Source organism: Ammospiza caudacuta, chromosome 22 (assembly GCF_027887145.1).
Source record: "Ammospiza caudacuta isolate bAmmCau1 chromosome 22, bAmmCau1.pri, whole genome shotgun sequence".
NCBI lineage: Eukaryota > Metazoa > Chordata > Aves > Passeriformes > Passerellidae > Ammospiza > Ammospiza caudacuta.
The window spans coordinates 6919679-6940169 of record NC_080614.1 but is presented as its reverse complement, the minus strand read 5'-3'; the positions used below and the strand labels follow the sequence as shown (position 1 = coordinate 6940169).

The window sequence follows — 20491 nt, the reverse complement described above, 5'->3', positions numbered from 1 at the left end:
CCAGGCGCGGCGGGGCGGGGCCGCCCCCCACGAGGGCGGGCGGCGGAGCGGCGGGAGCGGCGGACGCGGGGCAGGTGCGGGGGCGCGGGGGGAGCGGGGCCGGCGGGAGCACCGGGACCACCGGGCGATGGCGGGGGCGGTGGGACCGGGCAGGGCCGCGGGCAGCGCTACGGGCGAGGCCACCCCGCCGCATGCCCCTCCCGACTGGCGCGGAGAGAGGGGCCCTCGCCCCGCCGTCTGCTCTCGGTCCGGTGGGACCCCGGGCTCTGCGGGGATGCGGAGGGGCTGGCTGTGCCTTCCTTCCCGCAGCGAGGCGAAGGGAACGCTGCTCGTGATGCTCCGGTAGCCTGCGGCCTGTCACCGTACGGCGGCAGGGCAGGAGCCCCGGTGACACGGTGTGAGCCGCCGGCAAAGCCCCGGTGACACGGGGGTGGGAACATTAGATTTCCCCCCGAGCCGATTTGCGCACAGTGAGTCAAACGCCGCGGTTCCTGCGGCTCCCTTCAGTTTGCTGCCGTCTCTTAGTCCGTTGCTTGTCTCGGTGACCGGCGGGATGCGGATGGAAGGAGCCCCGAGCCCTGTGGCCGGTCCCCGGTCCTTTGCAGCCCAGGTGCTGCTGCCTCACCATTCCTTCTGCCAGGCCTGAAGCTCCTGAGCTTCTGTCTCTCCATCCTGTATTTTTTTGGGGCTGTTTTCCTCATGATGGGATCCCCATGGGCCCCGTGCCTGTTCAGCCTGCGGCCAGCCCGGGACTGAGTGCTCACGCAGGCACCCCAGGCTCTCATCCAGGTGAGACATGGTCTGTGCTGCTGGCAGGTATGGGCAGGGCACCCAGCCTGCTTCCCAAAACCACAGGTTTCTTCCCCAAGCATTGCTGGGAGCCACGGCGCAGCAGTGGGTGAGTGCCAGAGCAGGCTGGGCGAGATGTACCCAGTCTCTGTCACATCCCCTATCCAGGCCTGTTGCATATATGCAGTGATTTTCCAGCTGGTGAGCAGAAAATTCCTCTACATGGAGCTGCCAACGGCAGATTCAAGCGAGCTGCTGGTTTTATTCATTATTACTATTATTGTTTTGATGAGGAGGGTGGCAGGGCCAGCTGTCACCTCCTGCTCGTGGCCTGCGGGTCTGTGGGTCAGATGCATGACGGAGCAGGAGCTGATCAGCTTGGCACATGGCTCCCACCATCTGTGGGGGTAGCAGAGCCACTGATGGGCTGGTGCTGGGAGCATCCCCAAATGGGACGGGGTTTATGACCTTTCCTGGCTGTTCCTGGAAGTGCTTGTGGCATGGAAGGTGGGCACCCTGGCAGTGCTGAGTGGTGCTGTCAGTGTCAGCATGGTTTGGAGCAGGCACTGTGTTATTGGCCCCATCGCTGCCAGGACCGTGTTGAAATGGCAGAGGAAGTGCCAAGATGCTGCCACGAAGCTGAACAGGACTCAGCTGAGGGAGAGGAACCAGGTTTTCCTAATTTATAGCTGCCAGAGCGCCACTGCGTGAGCAGCCTGCCCCAACCCCTGGCCCCTTTTTGCTGGCTTGGCCTCTAGTTTTTCCTGTGAGATCCAGCTGCACTGGTGTTGTTATCACTGCGGGATCACTGAGTCGCACTGCCACAGGGACCAGCCTGCTCCACTTACTGAGGTGGCACGCTCCAGGCTGGTTTTCTTTTACCCGAGATAGCCAAAAAAGCCAAAGGCACTGAGAAGGCGTGATGAGCACAAGGGGGATGAGTGTCCAGTGGCAGAACGCGGCAGCCGGGTGACCCTGGCGCTGGAGGCAGCCCTGCAGCATCACTGCCGCCGCTGTATTTGATTATTTTAAGAGAAACACACGCGGCGCGATGTGAGGCGGTGATGATGCAGCTCCTGCCCAGGCTCCCCGTGGCCCCGGACGAGCCTTCCCCCGCCTGAGCTGCGCAGGGGCGGCTGGTGGCAGCCGCTCGCTCGCCCACGCGCTGCCGGTGCCGGGCTGCGGCGCCGACACGGTTAAAGGCACCGGCGGGATCGGGAGCCGGCTGCCGCCACCGGCGGAGCCAAACTTGCCGAGTCAGGATGTGAGAGCGGCTCTGCAGCATCCTTGGGTGCTGCCGCATCCCGGGGCGCGCTGGGCTCGGCTTCCCCCCCTCCGCCAGACGCCTTTTCCCGGGGACGGAGCGGGAATGGGGTAGGAACCGCCATCCGCTGCGTTTGCCGCCGGCTCTAGCAGCTGCTCGGCACCGGCGCCGCTTCCCGAGAGCCGCGGAGCCCGCAGCCGGGTTTGTCTCGGTGACTTGTGCCTCCCGACCGCGCATCGCCCTCCGTCCGAGCACCGGAGACAGGTAGGAGCGGTGCTGGGTACCGGCGGGGCCGTGGCTCAGTCGTGCCACGGCACCGTGGGGAGCTGGCAGTGTCACACACCGGGGAGCTGGCAGTGTCACACGCGGGGAACCGGCAGTGTCACACACCGGGGACCCGCGTGGACCCCGTTACTTTGGGTGTACGTGACGACAAAACCGGAATAACCCCGGTGCTTTTGGGCTGTGTCATTGACTCGGGCAGTGCTTGAGCAGCGCCGGTGCCGGAGATTCGGCGGTCACGGGCGACCTCACGTGTCGCGGCTGAGTCCCCAGCGCCCGCCTGCCGCGTTGTCGCGATGATGATGGTGATGATGATGGGCTGGGGAAGGCGCGGGAGCCCACCCGGGCGGTCGGAGGGCCCTGGTGGGCTGGGAGATGCTGCGCCGCAAAAGAGGCTCCCGGGCCAAAGGAAGGGGCAGGGCTGCTGCTCTGCGGATCCCTGCGGCGCCGGTGCAGCCGCGGGAGGGGGGGCACGGGACCAGCACGGGGCATGAGCACGGAGGTGACAGCAGGAGGTGGCAGGAGGCGCCGAGGCGACAGGGCAGGGCAGCGTGAGTCATTGAGCTAAAGTCACCTTCCCCCTGGCGTGGAGGGGACATTTCACTGTGCTGCAAACACAGAGAAATATGGGGACAGGCACCTGGCGTGGGGAGATGCAGCATTACCTGCATCCCTCACCTGACTTGGGCAGGATGCTGGGGTGCCCATGGCAAGGGTCCCCCAGCTCTCCCTGCCCCAGGGCCTCACTCTTGGAGGACTGAGCTCACCAGAAGCAGTAGTTCCGTCCCTACATTTGCATTAATTCCATGTCCAGTTTCACCCGCTCCTACTCTGATGGCAGCATGTCTGGCAGGCTGCAGTGTGTGGTCTCCCCCCATGCTGGCCCAGCTCCCGGGGGCTTCCCAGCCATAAACCATCCGTGTCGCAGCATGCACGCTCCTGTACCCCTTTGTGCTGCCAGGGATGGGAATGGACCTTGGTGGCAGCACAAATTGTGAGGGTGTCCTTCACCTGACTCCTGGGTGCATCCTGCAGAAGAAAACACTTTTCTCCCCTCTTGGGCCACTGCTGAAACTCCTGCAGTTGCAGACTGACATCTGAGTTGTGCCATGAGGAAGCTGGAGGTGCAGGAACAGTCTCTCAGGGAAGCACTGAGCTGCTGACACAGGGGGGATTGGACTTTTGGTGATGCCTTTGGCTCAGAGAGCTCAGAGGGATGAATTGGTCCAAAACGCTGGGACGCTTTGGCTCCTCAGGGTGTAGAGCCCTGACCCATGTGCCTGTGGTCCAGCTGTGCTTGCCAGCAAAGCCCCTCTAGCACTGCCAGAGACTGCACTTGGTCCCCACAGCATTGCTGAGAGGCAGCAGGGAAGGGCTACCAGGTTCTGCTGAAAATTACAGAGATCTGCACTCCTGAGGGAACCAGAGCCCCTTGGGATACAGGATCAGCCAGTCCTGAGCCACACAGGAGTCCAGGATTGTGGCAGTGCAAGCAAGGAGCTTCCTGGCTGTGCTGGGACAGGGGGTCCAGCTGTCCCCCTTGCAGGACAGCTTCCCTAAGCTTTGTTTTGCCACCCCAACAAAGTGACGTGTAGCTGGCATGAGCAGGCAGGACAGTGCCCAGCCAGTGGCTGCTGCTGAGCCGGCGGTGCTGCAGGCACCAGGAGAGGCTGTGGGAGCTGTGGGACCAACACTCACAGCACCCTGAGAAGCTGGGGGGTCACAAGGGCTGGGGAGGCTCAGCCAGGTCCTGGTTGCAGGGCTTAGCCAGGTCCTGGTTATAGGGCTCGGCAGGATCCTGCTCCGGGCTCAGGTCAGTGCAGCAGGTTCGGGAGAGAGCAGCTCCCTCCTGACTTCTGGAAAATAAACCCGGCTTTACTGAGGCTCCCTGGGCTCCAGCGCGGCTGTGGCCGAAGGAGACAGGAGGAGACGCTGCGCTCCTGCAGCGCTCGGGAGGAGGGCGATGGGGATCCGTGCCGGGGGCTGCAGCCCGGCCGGGAGCTGCGCTGGGCGGGTGGGCGGCTCCGCGGGGATGGGCTCGGCTGCCGCAGCTGCTGCCATTGGGCTGCGTGGGCTGCAGGGGCTGCGCCGGGATGCAGGCACGCCGGCCGGGATGCCGGAGGGATGCAGGATGCGGGAGGGATGCGGGATGCTGGCACACTGTGCTGGGATGCAGGAGGGATGCAGGATGTGGATGCAGGACGCGAGCATGCCCTGCTGGGATCCAGGCAGGATGCAATATGCAGGCACACAGTGCCAGGATGCAGGCATGCTGTGCCAGAATGCGGGAGGGATGCAGGATGCAGGCGTGCTGTGCCAGGATGCAGGCGGGATGCGTGCCAGGTCATGAGCACACTGTGTAAGGCCATGCTCCTGCTGAGCCCATGGCAGCCAGGAGGGAGCCCAGAGAGCTCTCAGTGCCCATCTGGGAATCAGAGCAGCTTGTGATCTGCAGTGTAAAGATGGCATCTCACCGGCCTAAAGAAAGAAGGGATAAATTTAAATCCCAGCCCCAGTTCTGTAGGGAAGTGTCATTGTTGTCTGTGATACTTGGAACTGCTGACAGTGTTGCAGGAGCTGGAGCACAGCTCCCAGGGAGTCATGCTGGATGCCCCTGCTATGGGGACAGGGACAAGGAGGGTCAGGGGTGCCTGGGGGTGAGCCCTCCTTTCCCTTGGAGCTCCCTCACCCCTGTGCACACAGTCAGTCACGTGCGGGCTGCAGGAAAAGCCAGAGTGTTTTCCTCCCCTTAGCTTGTCCCTTTCAGAGGGACCCTCAAGGACACCTTCAGGGTGTTCAGAATGTTTCATTTTTCAGGCCCATGTTTCCTCACCATTTCCGGAGATCTCGGGACCCCCAGAAATTTGGAGAGAGCAGCCAAGCTGGGAAGCCAGAGGAACAGGGTTTTGGGATGGTTTTGGGATCAGTGGGTCAGGGTGTGAGCCCCAGGGTCCGAGGCCGGCAGAGCTGCTGTGCCCACACCGCTGCCAGTGCCACATCTCCGCTCAGATCTGCAACAGGAAGTGCCGTGGTGCGCGTGCCCCAAAAAACTCATTTCTTCCTCCTTTCCTCTTCCCCTGTGGCAGGGGTGAGGCGGCGGCGAGTGGCTCCGGGGAGCCCAGGCTGGCTCCATGTATCCCGAATCCACCACTGACTCCCCAGCGCGACTCTCGCTGCGGCAGACGGGCTCCCCAGGCATGATTTACAGGTAAGGCTGCAGGGCACTGCTGGGGGCACTCTGTGGGGCTTCAAACACAAGCCTGTGGCAATCCAGAACCACCACACTCCCTGAAATTGCTCTGATACTCCTAAACTGTCCTGGCATGCTTTATGCAAAAGCTTCCAGCACAAAATCCTCAGCAGCAGCAGCATTTTGGGGTGCTGGTGCCTGCTATGGGTATAGAGGGCACTTTCAGGGTCATGCCAGTGCCTGCTGCATTGTCCACTGTGCTGTGACATGGGTGGGTGCTGCTGGCCCTTCCCACTGCCACTGACTCTGCCGCTCACTCCTGCTGCTCCTTTCTAACGGGGTTTGTGGCATCTTTCTTCTCTCTCCCCTTTGCTGTCGGAAGCGCGAGATACGGGAGCCCCAAGCGCCAGCTCCAGTTCTACAGGTAACCAGGCCCTTCCCCCTCCCCAAAATCCCCCCAGCAAGTGGCTGTGGCTCCTGCCCATGCCCAGATAATGCTGGCTCAGCACTGCCCTGCCCAGTGTGCCAGGGTTCCTGTGTTTGGGATGGGCATCACATGTGTGGCATCGCTTGTGGGTTCAGGAGTGCGGTGTGGGGACCCTGGGGTGTGGCTGGGTGGGGGGACTGTTCTCACAGGCAGAGTGTGGCCACATGGCTGTGGGGGACAGCCACTGTGGGGTGTGGGGCTCAGCTCAGCTTGGGGGGAGCGTCCCATGCCAGTGCTGTGCCTGGAGAAGCCCTTAGCTTTTCTCAAGAGCAGCTCTGGGAATCCTGCCAGCTGGTCCATGGCTCCTGCTATTAGGAGCAGTCTCATTAAGTGGTTCAGGAGGCAACATTCGCCCCCATCACCCTTTTACTGTCTGAAGTGAGGGCGGCACTTCCCCACATGCTCTGCCAGCTGCTGCTCCAGCGCTCCCAGGGCCACAGCAGCCCAGTGGTGTGGGACTGGGTCTGGCCTGGCTGCCGTGGGGTGGGGGACTGGGGGCTTCCCCTTGACAAAACTGTAGCCCCCCTACTCCATCCCACACATGATGGGAGGAGGTGAGGCTGGCTGGCAGTGGGATGGCTCAGTGGCACTGACAGTGTCTGTCCAAGTGCTGCCACCAGCACTGCTGAGCCCCAGCAATGGGCAAGTTTTGGCTGCCAAACTGGTCTGAACCACTGGACACATCTGGTGCAAAAGGCTCCCAAGGCCAACAGGCAGGAGCCACCTGTGTTCATCACCTGGTTCCGTTTCAGGGCTCCCTCCTGGTGGAGCCTGCTTTCAGTCCTGCCACAGCCCAGTCTGACTCCGCGGGGACCACAGGAGGGCTGTGTCTGCCTCAGGGCACCGTCTTCACTCCCTGATGTCCCCAGTGTCCAGCCGTCCCCACCGCCCTGTGTGCCGGTGACAGGGGACCTGTCACCGCAGGGCGAGGGGCGGGCGGTGCCAGCGTTGATAAAGCAGCGGCACATCCCCGGGCTTTTAGTGAGGCGCCATGAATAATTTAACTCCCCTTCGCAAGGAAGAAAATCCCCTAATAGGGCTAATGGAGCGCGGCGAGAAGCCGGACGCTGGGGGCCCGGCGCAGCCGCCAAGTGCTTTGGACGCCAAGCTCCGACACTCCCCTAATGCAAAACAACGCGGCCACCGCCGCTCTTATATCTGCCCTGGGGCAGCCCGGCCGCCCAGAGCTGCGCTGCTGCTGCTGCTGCTGCTGAGCAGCTTCCCCGGCGCGGTGAGTCGGGGCTGGGCACGGTGGGCAATGGGCAGGGATGGGCATCGCCCCGGGGCAGACGCTGCGGGCAGCAGGGGAGATTTTCCGTGCGGGGTGACTCGGGATTTGATGGCTTAGAGTGGTTTTCTTTTGGAGTTTGGGGTCTTCCTGGCTTTAGGCTGCCAGTTTCCCAGCTTGGCAAGCTAGGCTGGGCAGATATCTCTCCAGGCAGCTGCCCTGCCTGTCATCCACTTGTTGTGCCCCTGATGCTGCTAACAGTGCTGCTATCCCGCAGAGCCTGTGCTCTGTTCCCCATCCCTGCTCCTTCCTCGCAAAGCAGCCTCTCCTGCTTGGGCATGGCACAGCTTATCCTACTGCTACTCATCCCAGGAGCACTGGGATTTCTGCTGTCAAATGGCCATGAATGCACCCATCACCTCCACGCTCACTCTGGTTCTGCTCTGCTGAAAATCAGGGAAGTATCGAGAGAGGGCAGCTGGTGGGTTCCCACCCCATTCCTCAGAGCAACCCACAACAAACCCCCAGCTCTGCTTGCTGCAGCTGTTTGGCTGCTGTAGAGCAGCAGTTCAGCCAGCTCCGGTTTCTCCTTGCTGCTCTCAGGTGAGGGGATCCTACCAGGGCAAGGAGATCCCACTGGGAACGAGGAGATTCCACCAGGTGCCCATACCCAGCAGGAGCCACTGGCATTGCCCTAATTAAAGCTACCAGCACGGAGAAAGGCTGGTGCTGGAGGTGCTGGGTGCTGTCTCCAGCTTTGAGGTGTGGCAGGAAGAGGCTGATGACCAGGATTCAGTTTGGCTTTGCCACAACAGAGGGAAAGGTTTCCTTTCCATGTCTCCTGGCTTTCTCAAGGCCTTGCTACAGAGCAGGAGGAGCACAGAGTGGTCTCTGGCAGCACTGGAGGACCCTCAGGGTTTTGGTGATGCCTGGCCAGCTGCTACTCCATATCCTCTGGGCTTCCTTCTCCTTTCCTCTGGAGGTCACACCTCAATGGCAGAGAGCCCTTCACTTCTGGCTCCTGCAGCTGTCAATTTGAGCTTCACAGGGAAAGAAAAAACCACCAGTGGGAGCCTGGCTGGAGCCTGATGCCGGTGTAGATGTGTCACAGTGCATCCCCAGCAGCCACTCTGGCACCAACACCACAATTTTGGCCCCAATCCCTGCTCCCTGCAGACGCTGAAAATGAGAGAAGTTGCGGAGAGAGGCACACAAATCGAGCGGGTGCCGCCACCAGTGAGGTCCCAGGCACAGAGACAGCCAGGGCTGGGGTGTGTGAGAGCCCACCCTGCAGCAGGCTATTTTCAGCAGCCGCACCGGCTGGGAGGTCGCTGCCGCGGCGGTGGGGAAGGTGTTGGCTGGTGGTGGCGCACATTGCGGCAGCGTGACGCAGGCACAGCGAGCACCCGGTGCCCACAGACCCTCTGCCGTGTCCAGCCTTTCAGGGAGCCCCACAGAGACCCCATTCCCATCCCAATTTCCTTGCCCACTGGCACACAGTGCCAGATTCTCACCAGCAGTACTTGTGCCGCTGCTCGCCGTGCCTCAGCCAGCTCCAGGGACACGCAGGGATGCAAACCAGTGCGGCCCAGCACAAGCTGGGAGCCAGCCCAGCTGGGCACAGGCCACACTGCTGCATTGTGGCATGGGGCAGCTGTGGCAGGCACCACTGCAGCCTCGGGCTGTGCCGCATCCCTGTCCTGCTGCTTCTCCTGTTGTGCTTCAGCTCTCACGCCAAGGCTTTGCTCCGCAGAAGACTGGCTTTGCTAGGGTCCCCACGTGTGGGTGCCAGCACTGTGCCATGGCAATGCGGGCAGGGCCGTGCCCTGAGCGGCGAGGGAGCCCATGTTGTGCTTTCCCAGCTCTCTCCGTAGCAGCACGGAGTGTTTGGCGGCGTGGCTGGCCGGCAGAGCCGCCGCTCGGGTGGCAGGATGCTCTCCATGACCTACAGTGAGAGCCTGCGCAGCGTGGCCAGCCGGCCCAGCCCCGAGTGGGGGCTGCCCCCAGCCCCCCGGGCGGCCGACGGGCTGGAGCTGCGGCGGCTGCGGGATGTGCGGGCGGCGGCGCGGGCGAAGACTCTGGAGGAGTTCCTGCGGATGCACGGGCTCTCCCTGGCCGACAGCACCGCCCGCGCCACCGGCATGAAGTACAGGTAAGGCAGCGCCGCGAGGGCGGCCAGGCCCGAGGTGAGGGGATGATGGCACAGGGGACGCTGCTCGGTGCTGGTTTGACGCCTCGGCAGGAGAACGGCTCTCACCTGAGCTCACCTCGGCTCCCCTGTGCCGTGCGAGGCTGGGAGGAGCCGATGCCCTTGGAGAGGCGGCGGCCGATCAGCGCCGTTAGCACTTTCCTGCTTGGTGATCTTTGAGCTTCTCGCTTGACATTCCTGTTTGCTGTTTGGGCATTTGCAGATGCAAACACACTCTGAGCTTTAAACATCAGGCACTAGAGCAAACAGCCACCGAAGAGCTGTTTCTGCCTCAGAGGTGTAAATCTCCATCTGATGCAGGTGCACCTCTGCCTGACTGGAGGGGTACATCTTCACCTGACAGGGGTTCTTCTCCCCGTGAGGGGTGTAAATCTCCATCAGACGGGCATACATCTCTGCCTGATGGGTTTGCATCTCCTCCTCACAGATGGGTGTGCATCACAGAGCGGGTGCATCATTAATTTTGCATGTGGGTCCTGGTGAAAGGTGTATCAGGATTTCAGCCAATGTCCTTGTCAGGAGGACACTCCAGGCAGCTGGAGAGGTGGCCACAGCCCCTGAGAGGGATGGGGCTGCCCTGCCTAGCACACCTCTCCCTTTGCATTGCACACGAGGCAATGGGGTGCAGGGCCCAGCACTGCCAGGTCAGGCTTTGGGGGACACCAGGGCTGAGGACAGTGGCTGTTCTCCAGTGACAATACAGGGGTGCCCCTTGTCCCCCACTGCAGTGAAGCCCCAGGAGCTGGCAGCTCTGCTGGCTCCTCACTGTGCCGTGCCGTGCTGCACCGCGGGTCAGATTCCCCTCTGCTCGCAATGACCGCGGTAACATTTACACAGTGGCAAGAGCCCATCTAATATTCATGGGGACGTTATTTATTGATGGAAGCAGCTGGCACAGGCACCCCAAAGGTGCTCCTTCTTTGGGCATATCCCTGCTGCCACCAAAATTTGTGGGGTTTCTCCTCCTCTGGGGGCTGACACATGCTGCCAGGTCCCCCCCGCGCTGGAGCCGCCGCTGGCACTGGTGCCAGCAGGATTACCGGCTAAGGAGCTTTGTGAGAGAGGGAAGCGGAGGAGATTACAAGATTTTTCATTAGGTTTGGGGCAAATGTGCATAATTTCCTGCAAGCCTCGTGGCTGCATTTTGCTCCATCCTGAGGAGCACGGCAGGTGCTGGCAGCCAGCACGTGGCCGGTGCTGTAGTGGGCTGACTTGTGTCCTTGCTTCGGCAGGAGGTGCTAGGCTGGAATTCGCCTCACTCGACTTCGCTTTCACTGGGGAAAATAGGGGAATGTGCTGCTGATGCTGTGGCCCCGAGGGCGACAACTTGGGCAAGCAGCTTGGCTCTGCCGCGGGAGAGCCATCAGCATCGTCGCCACCGCGGGGATGGCGATGCGCACGCCTTGCTGCCAGAGGGTTTAGTTTTGGACCCGTACAGGGGAATCTGTGCCCCAAAGCGGAGCTGTGCCAGCGGGGGGATGCCCAGCGGGGCGCAGGGGAATCCTGCTCTGCCGCGGGAGAGCCATCGGCATCGTTACCACCGTGGGTTTGGCGATGCGCACGCCTTGCTGCCAGAGGGTTTAATTTCCCACCCGTGCAGGAGAATCTATGCCCCAAAGCGGAGCTGTGCCAGCGGGGCGGTGATGCCCAGCGGGGCGCAGGGGAATCCTGCCCCGCCACGGCCAGCGGGGGGATGCCCAGGGTTTAGTTGCGGACCCGTGCAGGAGAATCTATGCCCCAAAGCGGAGCTATGCCAGCGGGGGGATGATGCCCAGCGGGGCGCAGGGGAATCCTGCCCCGCCACGGCCACCCTCCGGAGGGTACCGGCAGCGTCTCTGCCTCTCCTGCCCCCACCTGCCCGAGCGTGCCGCTCGCTCGTTTCCTGAGCTCATCAAATATTGAGGGCAGGAGGGCTGACGGGAGCGCTCCTCGCCCGCCGCCCCGCAGCCCCCCGCCGTCACGTTGGCGGCGCGCGGGAGGAGCTCCCCGCCTCGCCCGGGGCGCCGGCTAAATTTAGGCAGCTGGCGCTGCTGCTGCTGCCCGCCGGAGCAGCATGCAGGTCTCCTTTGTGTGCTCCGAGCACAGCATCAAGAGCCGGAGCGCCGAGGACCGGCTGAACCGACAGAATGCCGGCAGCCCCAGCCTCGGCACCCGCGGCAAGTTCCGCGCCGTGGCCATGGTGGCCCGCAGCCTGGGGCAGCTCTCGGTGCAGAACGCGCCTTCCTCCAGCGACTCCAGCGTCAAGCAGCCGGGGATGAAATACCGGTAGGAAAAGGGCGCTCCTGGGGTTTTCCCTGTGTTCCTCATTGCGATCGGGGCGGCGAGGGGGGACTGGGGGTCAGGGGCGCTCCGCTTATCTCCGGTTCGCGTCCGGCTCTGTCGGTTTCTCGTCGCTAAAAGTGCTGACCGTGCGCCTCCGTGCGCTTCCTCGCTGTTTGCTCCTGTCCCCTCAGGGCAGCTCTGATCCAGCCGCGCGTAAAATCTTCAGGATGGGGGAGAGAAGGGACCCTAAAATTCAGAGTAGCATTAGTAGCATCCTCAGTGTCTGCCAAGCCGGGCTGGCTGCCGAGCCGGGGGGGTCTGGGAGTCACGGTAGCGTTAATCCGGGCTGCCATGGCATCCTTTCCGTGCTGCCGGGGACTCAGTGCCCGGCAAAGTGAGTGCAGAGCCACAAGCAGCTCTGGCTGCCCATGGTGGTTCTGGACATGGGGCGGTGTGTGCATGTGGGGCACCCCGAGCCAGCACCCACAGGGCTCACACACCCCATGTCCTGGCTCTGGGGCAGAGCACTGAGGACTTCTCCTGTTGAGGCTGAGTGTGCACCTGGGCGTGGGGCTGGGGCTCTCCCCAGATGAGGATGGACCCCAGGACAGGGTAGGGCCCCCCCCAGATAAGCCTGCACGCCATGGTCCAGCTGGCAGTGGCTGCGTGCCTCCGCTGCAGCCCAGATGTGCAAGCATTAGGCAACAAAGTGTGTAAGGTCAGCAGAGCGCTGGGGTGAGTCTGGCTGGCACCCACCAGTGCCATCCAAATCAGCCAAGTCCCCTTACCTGGGTACTGGGGAGGGGGCTGGTCCGGTTCTGCCCAGCTCTCCAGCACCAAACCCTTGTTGTGGTAACAGCAGTACTGGGACAGTGCACGGTGGCATCCTCAGGGCTCAGTGCTCCTGCCCTCAGTCATGTCCTCATCCAGAGGAGGAGCATATCAGCAATACCCTCTCCCTGGCAATGGGTGATCAGCTCGGGAGTCCTCACTCGCGGCTGCTGGAGGGACAGTGGCACAGGGGGATGGTCCAAGGAAGTGGATGGGATAAGAAGGCCATAGCAGTGTAGGGGAATGCTTGGCCTTCCCAAGGTCTGCCAGTATCTCTGTTGGGCAGCCTGTCAACACACTTTTGGGCTGGGCAGCCAAGAGCAGCAATGGCCACCTGCCCAGGGGAACCCCAGCAATGCTCTTAGAATGCCCAGGATGAGGCAGGTGCTCTCCTCTCTGCATGGCAACCCCGATCATGAGGACTTGATCCACCGCTGGCCCACGGCCACGACCTATCCCCACTACAAACTGCTCTAAAAACACCACAGGATAGGGGAGAGCCGGTGCCTCCAGCTGCTGGGCAATAGCATGGCACCACAAGGGCTGCTGCCCTGACTCAGTGCAGCCCACGGTTGCCCGTGGCTGGGCCGCAGCCACTCCCTGCCCGGCTGCCGGTGCCCGTGTCGGCGGTGCCGGCGGTGGCGGTGCCTCCGGTTGCTATGCGACACCCGCGCGGGCGAGCTGCCGCGGCTCACCTACACTTTATTTATTTTAACGCTCATTTCTTGAGCCTTTGTCATTTTTAACAAGTAACTGGCTCTCCATCACCACAGCGAAGGCGTCTGCCAGCCTGGCCCCCTTCCCGAAAGCTGTTCTCCAGTTCCTTGTGCCGGTCAGATTTTCTGGGGTGCTCCATTTCTCCAGGATGTCGCTCCACTCCTGAGCACCCTCGCCTGGTGCAAGCCCTGTGCTTCCCTGTGAGATGCAGAGAACAGGCACAACTCGTGCCATGTATGGGATGCTTCAGTCCTGACCAGTAGCATGCTGGCTTCTCTTTCTCCACTCTCATTCCCCAGTGCCAGCGGCACTCTCAGGGCAGCTGGGCACCCCAGCCTCATTATGGGGAGCTGCTTTAACGAGGTCACTGCTCTCCCAATAGCTCTGCCGGGCACAGAATCACTGCGCAGGTTCAGGCAGTGCCACTACCAAGCTGCAGGATGCCCAGCCTGGGATGGCTCATTAATCAGTTGAGATGGGACTCTCATTGTGGAACCATCCCAGGTAGGGATGGGAACCAGGGGACACCACCACACCTCCCAGTCCTCGCTCCCGGTCTGTTTGGTGGCATGCAGGATGTATGAGACAGCATTTTGGGGTTTCTGGCACCTTTCCTAATGGTCTCTGTCTTCCAGGAACCTCGGGAAGTCTGGTCTGCGTGTGTCCTGCCTGGGTCTGGGTAAGTGCCAGGGTTTGCCACAGCCCCTCGGCATCCCCTCAGTTCGGCAGCAGCTGCCGGCACTCCCCGGCCAGGGCAGCGCCCGCTTGCCCCGGTGATGTTTGCAAAGGGAAGGAAAGGGTTTTCCTCAGCCCTGCGGCTGTTTTGAGTCACGGCCCAGAAATTGTCAAATTATTTTCTCTTTTCCTGACACGATAGGAAGCGACTGGGCCGTGCTGGGAGCACCACAGTGCACGCGGCAGGGCCAGCTGTGGCCACCACGTGCCAGGGCTGTGCTGGGGGATCCAGGGTGGGTGGCCTTGATGTGGCCGCGCTCGTTGCTCACCACACTCACCATGCACACCCCTCTCTCTCTCCCCTGCAGGAACATGGGTGACTTTCGGAGGGCAGATCACAGATGAGGTAAGGCTGCATTCCGTCACCCTGTCTCTCCCCTGGTGAGTGGGGAGGGGATGGGGGCAGTGGGGCTGGCTGTGCCCTGGGTACATGCAGCACGCCGGAGCTCACCAGCGCTGTGCGCACGCGCTCGTGTGTGCGCCGGCTCTCGGCCACCCCCTTCACCAACCCCGCTCTCTCTCTCTCCTCGCAGATGGCAGAGCAGCTGATGACTTTAGCTTATGACAACGGCATTAATCTCTTCGACACGGCAGAAGTCTATGCTGCTGGCAAGTAGGTACCCTGCTTTGTCTCACCCTACACCCCGACTCTCACCAAATCACAGCGGCAATGGGAATATCCCAGGTTTGCCAGCTGCAAAGCAGCTTCCAGGATGGGGCTCTGAGCGCTTGCTCATGGGGGGAGTCCTGGTTCTGGCAGTCCCATGCTTCCCATGGTGGCCTCTATCATGCAGATGCAGCCATGCACCCTCCAAGCACAGCTGTACCCAGGGCATTGGCATATGTCCATGCATTCCCTTAAAATTAGCAAGCTCATGCACTGGGGGCAGCTCAGCTCTGGGGCAGAGTATGTCCCCACAGCCACTGCATTTGCCTCTTATTCTCCTGGGGTCTGGGGCTGTCCCTGCTGTCTGTCACCACTCCCCATGGCTGCACCTGCCAGGTGCTAATGGTTGATGTCCCCTTCCTTTGCAGGGCCGAGGTGGTGCTGGGAAATATCATCAAGAAGAAAGGGTGGAGGTAAGCCAGACACCATCCCTATTTGGCAAAACCATCACTGTAGTCCCGATGGGCTGGGAGGGGAAAGCTGGTAGAGCAGCCTTGGACAGGAGGCAGGGAGCATGGGATTTTGCGAGTGCCACCATCAGTGATTCTCTTTTTCTCCCTGCAGACGGTCCAGCTTGGTCATCACCACCAAAATCTTCTGGGGAGGAAAGTAGGTAACACCCACCCTCCAGCAGAGCAGCTGGCACAGGTCAGGCTATCACCCCAGGCTCTCACCCACATTTCCTTTTGCAGGGCCGAGACAGAGAGGGGCCTGTCCCGAAAACACATCATAGAAGGTAGGGATAGGGATGAGGGCACTCACCAGGCACTGCTGGCCCTGGTGCCAGGCTGTGCCTCACCTTCTGCCCCAGTGCTGGCAGCATGGGGCTCAGCACACCTGACAGCCCATCCCTGCTGCAGGTCTGAAGGCATCTCTGGAGCGGCTGCAGCTGGAGTACGTGGACGTGGTGTTTGCCAACCGGCCCGACCCCAACACGCCGATGGAAGGTGGGTGCGCGCCGCGGTGCCTCGCTCCTCCCCGCTGCCTCTCATCGCCCTCGCGGTTGGTTTGCGCCAGGCTTGTGTTTCAAGGGCATTTTCCCTCCCAAGCAGAATCCGCTCCTCTGCCACCACGGCTGGCCCACAGTCACACTTCTGCCACCTCCTGCCCGGCGCCAGGACCCTCTCGGGCCGCGGCGGGGCGGGGTGGCGGTGTGGTGGCAGGTCACTGCCCCCGTCCCAGCAGCGGTGACTCCACTTTCTCTAAATCTCTCTTTTATCACCAGGGGACCCATTTAGTTCCTCCAAGTCCAGGACTTTCATCGTAGAAGGTACTCCCTGCCCGCACTCTGCCCGCCAGCCGCTGCCTGTCCCAGCGGTGTTTCCCGGGGCAGAGCCCCCACTCCTCTGTGATCCCCCATCCTTGTTCCCCCCTCTCAAGCAAACCCTGCCATGAGATGCAGAGGCAGCAGCAGCACAACACAGACACCCCCGTCGCCCTTCAGACTGTACTGCAGTTTAAAGGACAAAAAGCAGAGAGGCTCCCACCCCCCAGGGTCCTGCCATGGGGTGCCCTTGGCACATGCCAGGGTCTACAGCAGGGTCCCTCCCCACCGGGGCAGCTGTGAGCATGCTGGGGTGTGTGCCCTGGTGCCTTGCCCTCCCCGCTGCTCGCCTTTGGCTGCAGGAGCACGCCTTGGCTTGGCCCCAGCCTGCATGGCTCAGGGCTGGCTCCCCCCAAGATGCCTGAATGGCTCACACAGGGTTCAGGCTTCCCTCTGTGGGTCTCTGTGTGTGGGCAATGCATCAGTCCCTCCCCCTGCAGCAGTGCCAGTGCTGGTAACCCCACAGGGCATGGGGGCACTGGCAGAAGCCTGAGGCTGCTGTCCATGCAGGGAGAGCCTGGCACCGTGTGAGCATGTCAGGTCGGCTGCGGTCCCTGGCACATCCCAAGTGGCTGCTCCCTCTCTCCCCATCCTGCTCTTCTGAAAGCATTCCCTGGACAGCAGGCAGCTCCCACCGCAGCACGGGGCAGTGGGATGCTTGCCAGCCATCAGCACCGTGCGAGCCCCCTTCTGCCAGTGCAGCCCCTGCTAAACCCCACCTGCCCCTCTCTCCTTCCCTCCCGGCAGAGACAGTGCGAGCCATGACCCATGTCATCAACCAGGGGATGGCCATGTACTGGGGGACGTCGCGCTGGAGCTCCATGGAGATCATGGTAGGGGCCCAGGGGACGGCGCGGCCGCAGCGGAGCAGCCCCAGCGATGCTGCTGACGTTGATTCAATTAGACAGCAGCTGTTGGGAGCCAAGCGTGTGCAGATGCACTTAAGCCTTAATTATTTTTCGGGGTGGCCGCTCAGGACACGGCTGGGGGGCTGGGCAGGGGGCTCGGGGGGGTCGGCCAGGGCGCTGACGGTCCTGGCTCTTCTGCAGGAGGCGTACTCGGTGGCCCGGCAGTTCAACCTGATCCCGCCCATCTGCGAGCAGGCTGAGTACCACATGTTCCAGCGGGAAAAGGTGGAGGTGCAGCTGCCTGAGCTCTTCCACAAGATAGGTATGACAGTGGGGATTCCTCCCCAGCCCCCCCAAAGCACAGTGCTGCTGAGGCCAGGAGCTGCAACCCCTGCAGGAGGTGGGAGCAGCGGTGTCATCCCCCTGTTCTGCTCTGTCCCCAGGTGTTGGAGCCATGACCTGGTCCCCACTGGCCTGTGGCATTGTCTCGGGGAAGTATGATGGGGGCATCCCCCCCTACTCCCGTGCCTCGCTGAAGGTGAGCTGCACCAGGGCTAGGAGGGCACACGGGGATGGGAGAGATGGGGGAGCAGGGCCAGGGACTTTGCAAAGGCCCAACAAGAACTCCAGGAGCCACAACCCAGGGAGTTTGGGGGATGCCCTGCCTGTGCAAGGTGCTGGTGCACCCGGATCCCACCACAACACCCCTTCCCACTCCCCAGGGATACCAGTGGCTGAAGGATAAGATCCTGAGTGAAGAGGGCCGGCGGCAGCAGGCAAAGCTGAAGGAGCTGCAGGCCATTGCTGAGCGTCTGGGCTGCACCCTGCCCCAGCTTGCCATCGGTAAGAGGAGAGGGGACAGTGGGGGACAGCTGGGGGTGACACTGGGGATATCTGGGCCGTGCTCAAGCTCTGCTCTCCCTCCTGTCCCAGCCTGGTGCCTGCGCAACGAGGGTGTCAGCTCTGTCTTACTGGGGGCCTCCAACGCCGACCAGCTGATGGAGAATATCGGAGCAATACAGGTCAGTGCTCCCAGCAGGAGCAACGTTTGCCCACAGCACTCATTGCAGTGCTGCACTGTGCGGGAAAAGGGGGTTGTAAACCCGGTTTCACAACAGGTTTTGCTTGTCATGAAGGCGAGAAGCAAAGATGAGGCTTTGCTGGGCTGAGGGGGCAGGGTTGGGCCTGACTCAGGCTCTCCCTAACTGGGTCACCCTGTCGGCAAGCTGGCACGAACGTGGCGGGGTGGAGGCGGTGAGCATCCTCTCACCCACCAGGGTCACCATCCCAACTCCCAGCGTCGCCCTCATCCCCCGCAGGTCCTTCCAAAGCTGTCGTCTTCCATCGTCCACGAGATCGATAGCATCCTGGGCAACAAACCATACAGCAAGAAGGACTACAGATCCTAAGCGCGCCCGAGCGCGCCACGCAGCCCTCGCCGCCCGTTCGCTTGCTTTACGCTTTGTTGGAGCAAAGTGGAGAAGAGTGTGGTTTGCACCGCGAGCGCCGAGCGCCAGCGCTCCTCCCGCGCTGCCCCGGACGTGGCTCTGCGGCGCAGGGACAGGAGGCGAGCCCCGAGCTGCCCTGCCCGCAGCCGGACCCGTTGCATGCGTGGCTCTGCCTCCACGGCGGCGGCGGGCGCGGGGTGCACGCGGGTGCTGTACGCCCACGAGGCCAACAACACGAAGCTGTTCCCCAGCCTGCGCCCGGGCCTCGCCTCTGCCCTCTCCCACGGCACCGAGGGGCTGCGGGTCCTGGAGAGACCCAGCTGCCAGGGAAAGGGCGGGTGGGATGGTGATGGGAGGGAGTTTGCTGCAGGAAGAGCTGGGGTGCTAAGGCTGAGCACGGGGCAGGGCTGGGGGAGTGTGTGTGGGCAAGCGTGCAAGTGTCGGTGTGCATGGACACACGCGGAGATGCAGGGACATACAGACACGTGGGGATGTGTGGATTTGCAGACAGCAGCTGTGGAGGTGCACACAGCCCACCGGCACCTTCAGTTGTATCTGCACAAAGCTACTGAAAGGCTCCACACGTACACCCACGTACGCCTGTTACAGGGGTGTCTACAGACACACACACACACAGTCACACACGGGCAGATGTAGATACAGATGTAGCTGTACCTCCACCTCTATCCCTGATATCAGTCTCTGAGAAATCAATACCCACCTGGATGTAGATGTGTACACACACCTCTGAAAAATACATGTATAATGTATATACACACACGTAGACACCCGTGTGCTTGTGTATATACAGACATACGTGGTTCTGTGTGTTGACCCATATATGTAATATATAGATGTGCACATATCCGTGTAAATATATTGCTACAGCAGCAATATATTTAGGTATTATGTGTGCATATATCCATACAAACATTATATCCATGTTTGTATGGATATATGCACACATGAAAATTACTGATATGCACTTAAATGTGTGTGTATATGCAGATAGATGTGTATATACAGATATGTGTAGATGTCTCTATATCCATACCCAGCTTTTTAACTATATACTCATGTCTATACCTCTATAAACACATGCCATATATACAAGTGGACACAAATATTTGTAATTTAGATACAGCTATAGCTACATTTATATAGCTGTATGTCTAGCTGTAGCTATATATATGGATACATGTATGATAGATACAGAGAGATGATACATAAAGCTATAAGGAGAACAATATAGCTACATGTATCTATCTCTTTTTAGCTCTCTGTGTACTCTGTGCAAAACAAACATTTTGCTTGTATCTATATAGATGTATCCATAGCCACATAGATTTATACAGAGTTTCCTCTATCTGTGCACACATAAATATACGAAGTGTAAATGTAGGTGCAGACCCTCAGCTTTGTGCGGTGTGTGTGAGCTCTGTAGTGTGAGCTCTGTGCACAGTATGAGCTCCACGCTGTCTGTGTTTATCTGCTGTCTGGCCATGGTTGCACCTACAGCCACACTATAAATGTGCATGTGTACAAACATGGGGGGGGTTTCCTCTGACCCACTCATGACACCAGAGCTCCCCTCTGTATCTAAGGGTCAGCACACCTCCCACATCCACACCCCTACACCTTTAGGTACATGGATTTACCTGCAGCTAAACCTCTACAGCTTTACCTATACATGCACCTCTGTCTACAGAGCTACATCGATCTTTGTGTGCAAACAGGAAGATATACATTCATAAATGTATGTGAAATAGGAACATATATGTGTCTGTTATATACACACACATATACTATCTCTGTTTAGGACAGCTATACCTGTATCTACAATTTTATATATGAATATATGTATATATATTCATATGAATATATGTATATATATAGTATAAATATATGAAAATTACAAATATGTGTGTCTGCATACACGTACACAAAGATCAATATACCTATACAGCCATACAGAGACATGGAGATACAGAGATGTGTAGATATATAGCCACATCTACACATGTATGTACATGCATGTGCATATATTCCAATTAAAAACACACATTTATGTGTATTCTTACATACACATACATGTATGGGTAAATACACCTCTGTAAATATAGATCTATACATCCATACCACATATAGATCTATCCTATGTACATATATTCATTATCTACCCATACCTGTGTCTGCACACACACTCACAA

General features: G+C 60.3%; 1 protein-coding gene across 3 annotated transcripts; it reads left to right on the top strand.

Annotated features, from left to right (window-relative positions):
- Positions 1 to 41: 41 nt before the first annotated feature.
- Positions 42 to 18516, top strand: KCNAB2 (potassium voltage-gated channel subfamily A regulatory beta subunit 2). Of its 3 annotated transcripts, none has more exons than XM_058818586.1 (16): positions 42 to 74; positions 5422 to 5543; positions 5908 to 5949; positions 13895 to 13938; positions 14303 to 14340; positions 14528 to 14607; positions 15030 to 15074; positions 15226 to 15270; positions 15354 to 15397; positions 15522 to 15608; positions 16733 to 16818; positions 17035 to 17155; positions 17277 to 17371; positions 17556 to 17676; positions 17767 to 17855; positions 18153 to 18512. In XM_058818586.1, exons 2-16 carry the CDS (start codon positions 5467 to 5469, stop codon positions 18240 to 18242), a joined length of 1104 nt encoding a protein of 367 aa, XP_058674569.1. In that variant the 5' UTR covers positions 42 to 74; positions 5422 to 5466; the 3' UTR covers positions 18243 to 18512. The 3 variants fall into 3 exon arrangements, with proteins under 3 accessions (XP_058674569.1, XP_058674568.1, XP_058674567.1); XM_058818585.1 differs by lacking the exon at positions 42 to 74 and adding an exon at positions 2048 to 2317; XM_058818584.1 differs by lacking the exons at positions 42 to 74; positions 5422 to 5543; positions 5908 to 5949 and adding an exon at positions 11503 to 11714 and having other exon boundaries at positions 18153 to 18516.
- The last annotated feature ends 1975 nt before the right edge of the window (positions 18517 to 20491 follow it).

Bases quoted from the DNA above. Each gene is read 5' to 3' on its own strand.
- KCNAB2 (XM_058818584.1), top strand. From the start codon at position 11,503: ATGCAGGTCTCCTTTGTGTGCTCCGAGCACAGCATCAAGAGCCGGAGC. The intron at 13,939-14,302 runs GTAAGTGCCAGG...TCTCCCCTGCAG, and splicing joins TGTGTCCTGCCTGGGTCTGG to GAACATGGGTGACTTTCGGA. The intron at 16,819-17,034 runs GTAGGGGCCCAG...GCTCTTCTGCAG, and splicing joins GGAGCTCCATGGAGATCATG to GAGGCGTACTCGGTGGCCCG.